This window comes from Spermophilus citellus (genome assembly GCF_964194105.1).
Source record: "Spermophilus citellus genome assembly, chromosome: 5".
NCBI classification, from domain to species: domain Eukaryota; kingdom Metazoa; phylum Chordata; class Mammalia; order Rodentia; family Sciuridae; genus Spermophilus; species Spermophilus citellus.
The window spans coordinates 61,494,729-61,510,408 of NC_138186.1; the positions used below are offsets into that span (position 1 = coordinate 61,494,729).

The window sequence follows — 15,680 nt, forward strand, 5'->3', positions numbered from 1 at the left end:
GACTTTAAGATCTTCTTTAATCAGACCTGGGCTGTCACTGTTGGCCTACCTCACGTGTGATGGTACAGATAGGAAATGAGAAGCAGGAAGGAATATTGCCACAATTGTCTTACCTAATCCAGGTGCTAAGAAAGATTTTTAGCCTTGCTTAAAAAAATTGGTGCTTGGATGGCTCCTAAGTTCTTTGCTTTTCCTTTTCTTCTCCATATCTTTTTATTTGTTTTTGATTTTTCATGAACGAACATCTTTTTTTTTTTAACTGGGAAAAATAAAGCCACCTTTATTTGAAGAAGAGAGAGATTTCATACTTGTCATTTAAAACAACATAGAAAATCCCCACCTCAAATCAGGAGTCTGATGATCACTTTTATAATATTTGAAAATAAACCAACTTTATTTAAATCAGTCAATACCAATCAAGACTAGAAAAAAATTTATAACTGGTTCAGAGTCATGAGGAAAACACTCAGCTATGTCTTTATTAAAAGGCATTTTACATTTGTTAAGGCTTGAAAGCAAGGCCTGTTATTTTATCACCACAGTTAAAGGTCTTGAGAAAATCAAGTAACTATCACTTGGAGTGTCTTTATAAAATGAAATGCGTGTCCTTTTATAAAAGCTAAGCATCTTTTGCTAAATGAGTCAACTCCCCAGCTTATAAAACAGAACTATCGGGTGGCCAGAAAAATATGTCAAATTCAAACGTCAGCTGGATATTTTATATTTTAAATATATGCATAGTTAATATTGTGAAATCTCTAACTATATGTAAAATACTTTAGATGATTGGATCCTTAAAACTATGTTTTGCCAACAAAATGAAACAAAACAAAACAAAAAACCCTAGATTACTTTTATAGAAATACAGATTAGTCCAAACCTTATATTAAGCAACATTTTATTTACTTTTGGTAGTGGGATGGGGGGTTTGAATCTATTTCCTTAAATCACATTAAATATCATTATGCACAGTTTGGATCATACCTAATTAGGAGAGAAAATTGCCCTGAAACTAAGCTGAGCAAGGATTGACCAGGGGAGAAGAATGTGTAGCAGGAGGAGGATACAAGCCGTCTGATTTGAGCGGTAGAAAGTGGTGGACACAAGGCCCGGGGCCGTGTGCAGAGGGCCCCAAGGCCAAGGACGAGATCACTGACGTCAGAATCAGATGCTTCACATGGACCCATTTTTCCTAATGCTTTCTTCAGATTCTTCTTAATATGGTAGGAAAACCAAAAAGGAAAGTGATGCCTTGAGAATCACTGAACTTAGTTATAGCCATGAGCATCTCTTCTTTCCAAGGAAGAGGACACCAGTGTCTTGATCCCCCGTGCAGCTAAGCTGGCTCCTGGCCGGGGGGATGAAGGTGAACTGCAGAGGCACCTACTGGACACCTGTTGCTTCTAGACCCATTTAATTTTAGATGCAGATCCTCACAGTGAGGGGTAGATTCTTACTAGACACACCTGCCCTTCCTGCCTGTCTCCTTATTCATTCTATGTATCTAGGCCTTGCTGATTCCTGGGCCCCTGAGCTGGTCAAGCTCTCTCTGTTCCAGATATTCTCCATTCTAAGACCCTTGGGTACTGTCATCCACAGAGCAGCCACCACCAGGCACAGGGCTGTGAAGGGCTTCTGTTGCTTCATTTGACAAGTGCCAGGAAATACAGCCCAGGAAACCACTTCTGGTATGTCTTTTCAAAAAATGTTTTGAGACAGGATCTCACTATGTTGCCCAGGCTGGCCTTGAAGTCATGACCCTCCTGCCTCAGCCTCCTGGGCAGGTGGAGCTAAGGCATGCACCACCCACCTGGATGGAGGGCTTTTCTTTGATGTGAAGATCAAGATCCTACCAGGGGCCCTATCAGCGGGAGGAGGGACAGTGCCATTTCGTGGGAAGCTGAAACTACTTTGGGGTCCTGTGGTCACAAAAGCTGACTGACTGCGTTTTCCACATTTCAACTCATTTCTGTGGTACCAGGTGGCTTCCAGACCTCTTGTCTAAAAGGAGAGTCATATCCATGTCTGTGACTTTGAATTTGTCAGAGACTTGTCTTCCTTAGTCAGGAGATGAAGGAACTGTGCTCTGGATCAATTAAGATTTTACTTACCCAGCTCATCTTGTATAGTTATTAAAATCTTATCCAATCCCTTCTCTCTGGGCCAACCAATCTAAGAGGAAGTCCTGAAGAGGTTGGTCATTTCAACTCTATAATTGAGTCATTGGGTGACTAGAGTGTGGCTCTAGTTTTCTGCTTCTGCCTCCCATGAACCTACTCCACAAAAAAAAATTGTGATGTCAAAGTCAAAAGAGACAAATAAATACAAAATGAAATAGGATCTTGACACAATCACAAGGGCCACCTCCTTCCCACAAGCTCTGGAGTACAGAGTCCAGATGTCAGGTTTCAATTCTCCCCAAGGTGGTTCCTGGCCTCACCACACCATAGCTAAGAGAGGGTGCACTGTGCATGTGACAAGGTTAAGGCAAAGCCCAGAGAGTCTGGAGGAACTGGAGAAAAAATATCTTCAGGTTTCAATTCTCCCCAAGGTGGTTCCTGGCCTCACCACACCATAGCTAAGAGAGGGTGCACTGTGCATGTGACAAGGTTAAGGCAAAGCCCAGAGAGTCTGGAGGAACTGGAGAAAAAATATCTTTGGGGGAAAAAAAGTAATTAGAAAGTAGTACTATTAATATTATTGTTATTTTTACATATGTAACTCTAAGCCGATAGCCAGTTGCATTATATGATGATCTACTGCTGAAATCAAAAGGTGTTTTTGAATTAAGTACCTAAAAGAGCTTTCCTTCTCTAACTCCTACCCCTCTTTAAAATGGTTATAATTTGTCACAAAATACCCCCACAGGGCCTAAATATTGCCATTTACGTAAAACCAACTCAAGCATAGGAGGAACATCTAGAAAGAACAATATTGACTTGGTTTGGCCTGTTTGTTTTTAAAAACTTGACAATTGCTGGATTCTGATATCACATCAGCCTCCTTAGCATTCTGTGGACTCCCCTGGGCTGGGGAGCTGCTCCACCTGGGGTCCCTCTGTGTTCCTTTGCAGGTGACTTTGCAGAGGAGGCCACCTGGGCATAGGAGAGTGAACCACCCCCTTTCTTCTGGCCATGCTGTAAGATCAGGAAAAACTTCCCAAGAAACAGCTTGATTTCATACTAACTATAAGACCTGGATCATTCAAGCTCTCAGCCCTCAGAAGTCCAGTTTGGGGCCTCTCCTCACAGTAAAAGGGGCTGTTTCCTCACCAGTTCTCCATTTTAAACATCTCCAGGGGCGGTTTCCAGAGAGACTGTGGAAAGGTTCCTTTAGGGTGGAAATGAATCAACTCATTCTGCCTTTTCAAAGCTCTCTCAGGCTTGTAAATTGTCCTCCTGAGAAACCTGGTCTTCCTCAGTTGGCTAATGGGGAGAGCTCTCTTGCTTCCTCCCCTGGTTTCATCAATGGGCCCTATTTTTTCTTTGGAGCTCCCTGGAGGCAGGCGGGTCCAGGGAGCGCTTGGGTTAGGATTTGTTGATGTTTCCATGGAAAGGACCGTGCTATCCTGCCCTCACTGAGAAATGAGCCAAGTCCAGGGGCTTTCCGGCACTTGGGAGCCTCGCCCTCCACCAAAAAGCGAGAGGAAGGAAAGGACTGTGGAAGGTGAGGGCCAGAGGCTGATGGATTTCCTCCTGGGGCATTCAGTGGGCCAGGGAGTTGATGATTGGTTCATTTTTCTTTGTTTCCTCCGCACAGGTCTCCATGCTCAGGCAGGGTAAGCTCTTAAGGAGGCGAAACTTGAGGAAACAATGAGTAAGGAGGGAAAAAGTAGCTGGAACATGGTTGCCTTTATTTCATCTGGCAGCTGAGTCTGATGGATGGTAGCAAAGTTAGCCCAGATGGGTACATTTTTTTTCTTCAAGTTTAAACCACATGGTCTTCCCAGTGTGGATGTTCTCCCTAAGGCGGTCCACCATCATGCCACTTCCTGAAGTTGACGTTCTTATCCAGCAGAGGCCTCAGTCGAATTGGCCTTGAGCAGCCGCCTGAAGGCACCCATTCAGCCCACCTGCATCCAGGTGCAACTTGGAAAAACCTGGAAAGATATTTTTGGCCAATTCCTGGTTTCTTCCCATAAGATTGGGAGTTACATGATATCCCAGTCCAAGATTTAGGTCAAGGGAGAAAAGACCAAGTCTACCAGGGAACATCAAGCCTCATACCAAACTCTTTTGCCTTCACCCCTCCCCCCTCCCCCCTCCTATCTGCTTTGTCACAGACCACAAGCCACTCACTGATAAGCACAGTCAAACCCAGGCATGAAATTGCCCATGAAACACCCACTCCTAAGCTAGCAAACCCTGTGGGCTTTTTGGCATCAACACTACTCTGTCTCGCCTCCCCATCCCAGGCACCCTGGTTTGGAATTGCATGCCAATTTTCTTCCTGGAAAATTGCCGGACAACACGGAAAACCCATGGTCAGCACCAGCCAGGCGCACAACAGCACTGCAGTGAATTGAGAATGTGTCTGAAGTGACTTTGCAATCTGGCCTTCAGTGCCCAAGGACAGCAGGGTCAGAAGCAGTGAGCTACTGGCGGTGTGTTTGCCAGATGTCCCAATCCACCGCCAACTCCCTTCTCCCCCATGCCCTGCGTTTCCCCTACCAAGGCATGGATCTCTCTCTAATAGGAACTCAAAGGGCATTTGTCCTTGGCCTCGCAGTTACTGACAAAGAAGAGGGAGGAAGAGGAGATGGTGGGGTGCGTTTCTAAAGCATCTGAGTGATATTTTGATATTGGCAGATGGAACTAGTCACCGTTCGGCAGGTCAGTCCAAACTGACCAGGATACACCCATCCCAGATCAGGTCGGCCGGCAGAGAGGTGGTCTGTTTCTATCCTCTGTGCTTGCCAGATTCCTGCGTGATAGGCAGGGGATGGCGCTGACCTTAAAAGATGATCATGGGCTGGAGTTCTGGTGATGCCAGCAAGATGGGGACTGATTTAAAAAAAAAAAAAAAGTTTGCAGAGGCATTGCATTAGAGGAGTCTGTAAAGTGGAGTTCTTGGGGAGAAGTGGAGCCCTGTGCATCAGGACGGGCATGGGCAGGGCTCAGGACCGGCTGAGGCGCTTGGCGACATCGGCATAAGCCAGCTCGATCTCGCTGTCCGCTGCACAGGTGTTGGTGAACTCGTCCCGGGCATAGGCGTTCTTAAGGTACCGCCACAGGCCTGTCATCTCCGCCGGGAAATCGTAGTTGCGGTATTTCTTGGCCACAATCTAAAGAGATGACAGAAGGGAGACAATGTGAGTGCAGGGAACAAACCACCTTGGTGCACTGCTTCGCACCAGAAGCAGAACGTTGGCAATGCAAGCGGGCAGCACCGCCTCTATATTTATTTTCTGTTTCTTAAGTGTCATTTTCCTCTGACCTAGTGGTTCCACTTCTAGGAATTTTTTTTTCCTTAGGAAATAATTGTGGATATACACAGAGATTTAGTCACATAATTATGATCATAAGACTATTCTGAATAGCAAAAAATAGTGCATAAACTCCAATGTCCAACAATCCATAAATTGGGTAAATACTTTCTGTATATAAATACTATGGGATACCAGAGAGTCTTTAAAAATGCTGCTGCTGAGAGGAATCCAGTGATCTGCAAAACGTTTCAAGTAGACTGTTAAATTTAATGTGTAGCAGAACACATTTGGAGAAACCTGTATATACCAATACATCAACAGTGGTTATATCTGATTGATAGAATTAGAGACACTTTTTCATTTTATCTTTCCCTGGTCCACTTTTTGTACATAACTATTATTATTCATCGAAGAGGGAAAAAAACAGAAAAAGTAAGTTAGATGTTGTAATGTATATGTAGGTTCAGATTATGATGTGGGAGTGAGAAAACAGTGATGTCTGTTCTCTACCTGGTTTGCCACACTCAGGGGACATGGACTAATAGAGTTCCGGGGAAGTGATGGTTGTATTGATACTAAACAGTAGCATAGTGTTTCAAAGCTTGGGCTCTGGATTTCAGTGGAGTGGATTTATAATCCTGATTCCACTTATCAGCCATGTGACCTTGGACATGTTACTTAGCCTCTCTGAGCACTATGTTGTTGTTGTTTTTTTTAATCTCTAAAATGGAGGTAATAATAGGACATGTGTTATAGTAGTAAGTTACTTAATACACATAGAATGCTTAGAGGAGTGCCTGGGACATAGTAAGTACTCAATAAACATTATCGCCTACAATTCATTGAGGCCTACCTTCCATCTATTTGCATGCATTTCCTCTGTGAGTGGTAGCAGGGTGGTCTCTTGAATATTCCTCTAGCCAGGGCAGCTTTGGATATGTAACTTGTGCATCACTGGTCTTTGCACTCAGAAGGGCCTTGCCCTTGATTTAATCCTCTGCCATCAACATGTGAAAGTTCATGGTCATTTTTCAACAAAGAGCTCTGGTCTTCACTGTGCACAGGGCCTACACATGAGCTGGTCCTGCCTCTAGCCCCTGAGAGTTGGGTAGCGGTTACAGAGAGTAGCATCACTCTCGAGGCTCTGATTTCTGATTCTCTTTGGAGAAGGCACCAAGCCATTGGCCCTGGGATCCTCCTGCTCAGAGAACCCCCAGGGCAGCCATGCTGTGTTTCCATCTTTCATCTTCCCAGTGCAGAACCCCCTGGGAAGCTGTGCCGAGGGGAGGATGACAAGGGCCTGTGGCCAGAGTTCCACGTTCCCACGCGGGTGCATTCGTTCCCCTTACGTGCTCCAGTTTGGAAATTCCATTGCAATCCTAAGCTCTCTTCTATCCTGAATCCAACTACTGTCTTAGTGTCCTTTTTTCTCTTCCCCAGCTTGTGAGGAGTACAAGGACAGGAACCACAGCTGCTTTATTTGTGGACCCCTCCAAAATCTCAATCACGATGCGAACCCCGGTATGAACAGCAGCAAGCACCCATTCATCCCGTGCTCTGCTTCTGGTGCTGCTTTAAGCACTTCGAGAACTGTTACTTTATTTATCCCTAAATTACTTCATAAGAAAGAGCTTATTATATTCCAGTTTTACAGAGAAGAAGAGTAAGGCACAGAAAGGTTAGGTGAGGAGGGATTCAATAAAGAGTCATATTTAATCTTTACTAACTTCAGGTTTGCGAACATCAGACAAAGTGTATCTTTTAATTTTGTTTCTTTGTGTGTAATACAAACAAAACAAATCTCTTAATATGGCTAGTTTGTTTGTTTTGAAGTACAGGGGATTGAACCCAGGGTGTCACAGGCTAGGCAGGGGCTCTACCACTAAGCCACATCCCCAGTCTCCAAATCAATTCGTTTTAAAGACTGAAGCTACTTTATAAGAGCAAAGCGAAACCAAGAGAAATGAAGTGACTTAGACTCTGCTGCACAGGACACGCATGACACCAGTATCTATTGAGTAATCATGACCATTTATCAGAGGCCCTCTCTCTCGTCTGTGGTTCTTTCCACTTTAACACTTAGACCTATGTAAGACATGGGCCAACTCAGGGTTATTAGTTATGAATCTAATATTGCTGCTCAGAGAACAATTTCCCTGGGGCCTAGACATGCTGAGAGTCCTAAGGATCTGCCTCAGGTTCAAAGTCCTCTAACTTTGTCTTGCTTCTCCCCCTCAATTACAGAAAGAAGCTCTTTCTGGAACTCCCTTATCTGCATGAAGATGAGATCCCCCCCAAAGGAAGGCAATTGCCCTTCCCCCTTCTCCTGAAATCTCATAATCTATCCCAGAAAAGAAGAACATGACTATAACCACACCTGGAAGGTGGGCTCCTTCAAATTCCAAAGAGAATTATTTCACACACTAATTTCTGTTTCTGGGTCCATTCATCTCCCTAAGAATCATTTAGGACCCCTCAAAATTGCCACATTATCCATCTTTCTCCCCAAACCTGGCTGTTGGTGAGTGCCTGGACCAGGACACCACAGCGTCCACGGATGGACAAGAAGCTGAGTAAGCCCGGCAGAGCCAGCGGGCGAGGATGCACGCGCAGCTCTGACGTTCTCAGCAAGCCTTGTGCTCATGTTTCAAATTTGCTCTTTCATATGAAAATGGTTAGCTCCCACAGCCCAGAGTGAGTTCTGGCATCTGAGGCCAAACTGGAGGCCTGACTTGGCTCCCCCTTGGCTCCTTCTGCACTGCAGAGGTTTGCCAGGCCCTGGATCTGATAAGCTGGATCAGCAGAAATCCAAGGAGACAGGAGCAGAGGCCCAGCCTTTGTTCCCTCGCAGGCCGTCCTCCGTCTGATCTCCGGCTCCTCTGAGAACAACCCAGTGAACTTCCCCCAAGGACAGGCGATTCACTGAGTCAACCGAGGGCTGCAAGGAGCTGGAGACGTCAGGGGGTGGTGCACGTGGCCAGGGAGAGCTGTTTGTTTGCCTTATTCAACAAATGATTCATCATTGAAGGACGGATACATGTTGGAATAAGAGAGGAGAGAAGCAAAAAAAGGAAACAGGAAGGAATCTAGTCCATGTCCCTTCTTTTAGGCATAAGAAAGATGAATTCCAAAAAGATAGAATGGTTTGCCCTAGCCCGTGCTGCAGTTGGTGGAGATATAGGACTAGAACTTGGATTTCCTGATCTTTCCATTATGTGGCTCTGCCACAGTGTGACTGAATAGGGATCATAATGTCCCCAACAGTGCTCCTTATTCCTCAGGAAAAGGTGAATAAGTATTCTTTGATGGGTGGAGCATTCAGGAGGTGATGACTTCAAAGTGACACAGCTTTGCAAACCATTGTTATGGTCTGGACATGAGGCATCCTCCAGAAGGTCCTGTGTTAATGCAGGAATGTTCAGAGGTGCAATGATTGGATTATGAGAGCTGTGACCTAATCAGTCTATCCTGGTTTGAAAGGACTAACTGGGTGCTAACTATAGGCAGGCAGGTGTGGCTGGAGGACGTGGGTCACTGAGGGTATGTCCTTGAAGGGTTCATCTTGTCTGTGGCCCCTTCCCTTTCCCCTCTCTGCTTCCTGACTGTCATGAATGAAACAGTGCTCCTCTGTCATGTGCTTCTGCCCTGATGGTTGGGCTCATGATGGGCCCAGAGAAATGGACTAAACCTCTGAAACTATGAGCCAAAATAAACTTTCCCTTCTCTTAAGTTGTTCTTGTTAGGCTTTTTGGTCATGGTGATGCAAAGCTAACTGACACAACCTCCAAGTGACTATTGGCTTGGCCATGAGCCCAGCGTCTTCCTATTAATAAATTGGATTTTCCCAACCCATAGGCACGTGATTCCCTTCTGGTTTCCAGCTCTGACCAAGATCCCGTGGGAACATTGGTGCATGCACAGCTAGGTGACAGCAATGCAAGCTTGGGGTGCCTGATTGGAGGAAAGCCTGTATTACTAGCTCAGGTCTTCAGCTGAAAAGCAATAGGCATAATGTACCCTGCGGAGGAATGATGGAATCTGAATCTTCTTAGTGCAGGGTAGAAAGAAGCTGGCTACCATAAGGTTACTCATGTGGCGATCAAATGATCAATCAAATAATGAGTATTTATTACTCTCTATCAACATGCTTGAAGAAGGCCCTCATTGTCTGGCTGAGATAATAAGATATAGACATGTGTAAAAATAGGAAACAGCAAGATGGTAAGACACCCTTTTTTTTTTTTTGCAAGCAGTGAGGGTTAGAAAAGGATGTGGGAAGAAGTGTTAGTTTAGAGAACTTTAGGGGATACGTTTCCTTTTTTTAAAGTGGGATGCACAGCAGACTGGTTTTGTGTTGTTCCAGAGAACAAATGAGATGCAGGGGTATGCCTGGGCTCCATATAAGGAGGGGTATTGTAATAATCCGAGCTGTTCAAAATGGTAAACATGGCTCATTAGGCAGAGGGTTCCTTACCACCCAGAAATATGCCATCACAGCTTCCCAGAAGCCTGTCACAGGTTCAGCAGAAAGCAGACCAGTTTTGGTTTGAAGATTGTTTTAGGTGGCCTCTAAATCTCAGGTTTCCAAGATTTGTTGTCTAGGAAAGGGTTATACCCCACAGGCTGCATATGGTAAGAGCAATGAGCCCCTGCTGTCTCCATCTCTTCAGCTAATAGACAAGGAAGAGGATGCTTTTCTACCCCAGGGATCTGCTACAAGATCTGTACACAAAGAAATGTATGAAGATACACAAGGGCTCATATAAGGGAGATGCTGGGGTGTGGTCAGCAATAACTCCAGGAAGAGAGCTTTGGAGTGATATGATTATCTACAATAAAGATATTGCATTTATTATATATTGAGTCCCTACAATATGCTAGACCCTTTCACACCATATTTACTCTCCCAAGAACCTAGGGTAAGCAGTATATACCTATTTTACAAATGAAAATGGAAGCTCAGAGAGGCTATACAGGCAGCAGAGGCTGACATTGGGTCCCCATTCACCTGACTTCAGAGCCCCAGGATCTTGACATCCACACAGGTGACCTGGGCCTAAGATGCAGTTGATTTCACCAGCACCCATGCATAGAGCTCCCTTACCTTGACCACATGGAGCTTGGGCAACAGATTGCAGTCGGCCAGGGTCAGCTCATCCCCATCCAGGAACTTGCGCCGAGACCCCTTGTCATTGTCCCCATGGGTGTTGATGTCGATCTCCTCTGGCAGCGGGGTATTCAGGTAGTCATCCAGTTTCTTCAGTGCCTTGGTCAGGCCTCTCTCAAGGGCTGTCAAAGAAGAGCAAAAGAAGGATCTTTAGTCAACTCTCTTGTCACTAGGTACAGTCAAAGGATCTTCAGAGTAGAGTAGCTCATCCCAACTGGTCTTCCTCCTCATTCTGCCAGCTCACCACACTCTGCAGAATACCTGGTCGCCATGAACATGATGCAGGACAAGTGTATTAAATGGCCCCCCAAAGCAAACCCTAACCAAATGATGAACATTAGAAAACACCGCCCACTGCCTTTATTTTTTGGGGGGGGAAACATATATAAAAGGAGAAACAAAGAAGTTAGGATAAATGCCAAAGTTTTTACAGGGCTTATCTCTGGAAGTTCAATAATCCTAGTCAACTTTTATTTTCTTCTTTTGCTTGCCTATATATTGTCAATATTCTACAATAAATCCACACATTAAATTTGTAGTACGAAAGGGCTATTAAGTAAGTAAACAAAAAAAAAACTTTAGAATTCTTTGGATAGAGATGCAACCAGATTTTGTGGAAGCATTAACTCTGGGTTAATCTTTGAGACATCTGGGCGTCATGCATAGGAATGAGAGCAGCCCTGAGTGGTACTGCTCTCAGAGGAGCAATGGGGACCAAGGATGCACCCAGGTGTAATCTAGGGCAGGTTGTCTACAATACAGAGCTGTCCTGTATGGCAGGGCCAGCTTACCAGGCAGCAATGTCCACTAGAAATGTCCACCAGTTGCCTGAACACCTGTCAGAGATACCTCTCAAAGAGCAAACATCAGAAGGAAGATGATGTGGCAGAAGGATTTCATTGACTTGTTTCAATGATTATGTACCAGGTCACTCATTTAAGACACATGAGCTGAGCAAAAGAACAACAGTGGGAAGTCACTTTTCAACCAAAGTCCTTCCACCCAGAATCTCACAGTCCAATCTTTGAGCACTGACAAACACATTCCACCTGAGCACAGAGGGTGGCCTTGGAGGGAATGGCTGGTCGGGTCATTAGCCACTGCACCTGTGTCTTCAGCCCCATCCCCAAGGGCTGTTTTTCCAGACTTTGGTTTAGAGCCTGCCACGGAGATAATGGGAGTCAGGCCTGATGCTCCTTCCAGCAGATATGAGGAGGATGTTGTCTGCAGGAGGAGAAGCTGAGGGGACGGTCCTCTTGTTCTGATTTTCCCAGATGTGCCTTCTGTAGCCACTCCTCCACAGCCTGCTTTTGTCTTTTCACAGAAGGCTTTTTGTTTGAGACAATGGAATGACACCAGCCCAAGAAAAATCACTTGAACGCTTACTGGAATGTGTGCAGACCGGCTGGAGGTTGGATGTTAGTTTCTCAATACTTCCTCTTCCCTGGTGTGGCATTTGAACTTGGGCTTCATCGTCTGCTTTGTGTTTCCAGTTTGGGAGAACAGAATGAGCAGGGCTGGGAAAAATGCTTGTATTCCCCTTAGCAACTGTCTAGACTGTGATGGGATTACCAGACTGTTCAAGGGCAACGGCGGAGGGAGGGTGGGTCCTAGACCATCTCATTATGCTTTTCTCCCCGAAGCACTTGTGATTTGTACTTGATTTGTTTGCTTCCTCAAATCTCTCTACCCCTTTCAGTTATACAGACTATGGCGAAATCTTGGTTATAATGGAAAAAAAAGAAAAACTAAACAGAGTGCCTGTCAAAATTTGACCCACTGACATCATCCAAGAGGTGAAGAGATACAGGAAAGGAAATATGACATTGTGAGTTGTAATTCCAGGTGCCCCTTGGAGACCTGAGCAGGCCACAACTCAAGTCTGTACCCAAGTCACTGGCCTGGGAACAATCATAAAAATTGGTAAAGAAGACTAGAGCAATGATTGAAGCTCCTTGAAAGGCCAGTTCTGAACAAAATTCAATGGGTAATAGTTGCAGATGCTTAAGTTTCAAGATCCCTTATAATTGCATAGGTATCCTTCAAGGTCTTGGATCTGCTTTATAAATTTTTTTTATTTGAACTTATTGTTTTGATCTTAGATTCTACAAATCCTGCCTAGGTGCCTGGTCCTGTAACTAGGTATGAACCTGGGAAATTCCTCCACTTTCCTGAGCTTCAGTTTTCTCATTGCAATAATGAAACTAAAGATACCTAACCTTCCTGTGGCCATTGTAAGGATTAACTCAGCAAATGCAGGGACAGAGCCTGATACAGTGCCCAGCGCATACTAAGGAAATGAGTCAACGGGAGTTATTGCTTCGCATCACCAAATATAGAGATCATTCTGTTTCCTGTCAATCACCCCATACTCTTAGTAAGTATATTCCTAAAAATTTCAATGTGCAGTAGACAATGAGATAGTCTAAGAAGCCTCAATTCAGAGGTCAGTCCCTAGAGGGGAAAATCAATAGCCTGGAGCTTTGTTTCCCTTACTTATTTAATGCACAGCCATAGCCCTGTCCCTCATGCTTCCTGGGGATCCTCCTTGGTGACCAGCCTTATGACAGGCACAGTTAGAGGGAGACTGAGGCAACACACCTGTGTGCTAAAGCACTCCCAAGTTACCAAATAACAAATGGCAGCACCCATCCGTTCTCTGTCAACTCTTTTTTCTCCTACCTGCCAACTCTAAGCTCTGATGGTGGCACAATCTGGGATCACAGAATCAAATGATCTCTTTTGGCTAAAGGCACCTAGTTCATGGGGGGCCTGTGAAATAAAACAGGGTGACCTGAGATGTTCATTCCTTCTGTGTTTATATTTGAAACCCCTGCTCCAAAGGATTTCCTCAGAGTAGCTGGATGGGGTGACCTCAGCAAGTGAGTCTGGAGCTGAGGTACCCAGAGACTGAGGATCACTAACAAACACCCAGGCACTTGATGGATACCCTGTCCTTTTACTGTTTTCTTCCCTTCTCTGCCTCTGCTCCTCATAAAGATTTATTCTGTACCACACACAAATGCACTGGGTAAAATATGTGATGAGGAAACAAGGGGAATAGTTCATAAATATTTTCAGCCATATGCAAACAATCTCAAATTTATTTTTCTCCTTTTTTTTTTTGAGGAGAGAAAAAAATCCACCCATTCCATGATCGCTTCCAGATTCATTGAGGTTGATATTACATAAGACCTAATATTGTTTTCTCGTCATAGAGAAATAATGTCTTGAAAACAGCAACTTGAGCTAAGAAAATAATATAGTCTTACCAGGGCACAGAGGCTGAATGGGGACTGGGGAGCCAACACTCTAACTCAGCCTCCAATCAGTTCTTGCAAAGCATAGCTTGCGCTGGTTTTCTGGGTGCTGCATGGGGCCAGCAAACCCTGGGGGCTCTCGTAATGAATGTGGAGAGAGGGTAGCTGTCTAAGGTGGTCTTTGAAAAGATGGGAGCAGGCCTGTGGGCTATGTAGCTGCATGGTGTCCATGCACGGTTCTTCTCTGACATGTGCACTTGCAAAGAAATAAGACCTGAAAGCCCACCTCTGGCCAACTTCTGCAGCCTGGATGGGTGTCTGTTCAACTCTCCTGTGGAGAAGAAGATGGTATGAAGGAGCTAGTAGGCATTGGCCCTGGGCTGAGCAACCTCTGCACTGCACTGTTCTTTCTCATTGCTTCTCAGTCCCATTCTCCAGCACGAGCAAGGAAATATATATAGTCTGCCAAGTTCTGAATTGACCCAGGGATGTGTATGCTGCTTATTGCTTAAATGCACAAGGAGACCATGGAGAAGGAGATTATTATTTATCCTCATCTAACATAAAGAAGCCAAGTCTTAGACTTACATAGGCACACCCACTTGTGCAAGCACACACAGTGGGGTCCTTAAACTGCCCCCCCAAACTACCCCTAGAATGCACTAGAGCAACTGCCTTGCTTTCTAATTGCCATGGCCTTCCTTACAAGCTCCTGGGTGGTGGAAAAACAGCAGCTATAATTTAGTCCATTCTGGATTATAACCTAGTCTGATGTAATAATCCAAATAGTCCCTTTAGAGAATTCTCAGTCTCTTTTGCATAGAAGAGCTCAGTTTCTCAGAGAACCTCCCTCTCCCTTGCTTTTCTCCCTGCGTCAGTGGGGATGGGGCAGGGGAGGTGGCTGCTGTGACCTCATGCTGCTGGCAGCTGGGAGTTCTGGAATCTACAGGGCAGGAGGCTTTGGAAAGCCAATATAGGTCCTGCCTCTCAGTTATGCTTCCTTCCAAAGTAACCATGGGGATGTGGGCCCTAGGGGTGGGTCTCAGGTAGACCTGCCTCCCTCCAAATTCTGGAGATCCCCAAGCTAAGTACTGCATAGGACTCCTAGAAACAGCACGAATCCCCTCATTCCTCTTCTCTCTTCTCCTTTATCTCCAAGTCCCCTGAACCAGAAGAGGTGGATTTTCCCTGTCAAATAGTCATCAGCTACAGAGCAGCAAGATTCTTGGCCTTGGCCCATCAGCAGAAGGACTATCTGGACGCTGTTAGCTGAGTCCTCCTGGCAGGGTCCCTGATGAGTGAAAATTGAGAGAGAAAAAAGTAGAAAAATTCTAAGATGATCACTTAGGTTACAAGGTTTCTGTCTTGTTGAAAATGCTATTTTGAATATGAAAAACTGAATATTGAATTGCTTTTTATCTCTTAGAATTCCTTTGACAGAAATCCTAACGTCTCCAGAGCTGATGGATGCCTAGGATGGATTAGAATCATATATTTAGAAAGGTTAAAAAAAAAAAACCCATATTGTCAAAATACTAGCCCTCATCCTCCTACAATAGGAGAAAACTAGAATTTTAAAAGAGGCTATTGGATTCCAAAACTGAAGTTTCTTCCACTCTGCCAGGCCACTTCTGGGTTCCAAGGGCTGCCCCATTGCTCCTGGGGACCCACATGGCCTGACATGTGCTATGGACTTGCCTTATCCACCATTATTTCCCTGGCAAAAGGATATTACTCCCTCATGCCCTTCGTTTCAGCTAATTTGATAACATATTTGCATTCTGCTATTAATGTTGATTTTAGCCAGATTTCTTGGTACTTTCAG

The 15,680-nt window shown here is 44.9% G+C and overlaps 1 protein-coding gene across 2 annotated transcripts in view; it reads right to left on the reverse strand.

The window, feature by feature from the left end:
* Nucleotides 1-365: 365 nt before the first annotated feature.
* CLIC5 (chloride intracellular channel 5) overlaps nucleotides 366-15,680 on the reverse strand; it is a 147,622-nt gene continuing 132,307 nt past the window's right edge. For both annotated transcript variants that reach the window (XM_081294416.1, XM_081294417.1), the window contains exons 5-6: nucleotides 10,533-10,717; nucleotides 366-5,284 (exon numbers count right to left, since the gene is read on the reverse strand). In XM_081294416.1, coding sequence (XP_081150542.1) covers nucleotides 5,117-5,284; nucleotides 10,533-10,717 — 353 coding nt within the window. In that variant the 3' untranslated portion in view covers nucleotides 366-5,116. The remainder of the gene's footprint in view (nucleotides 5,285-10,532; nucleotides 10,718-15,680) is intronic.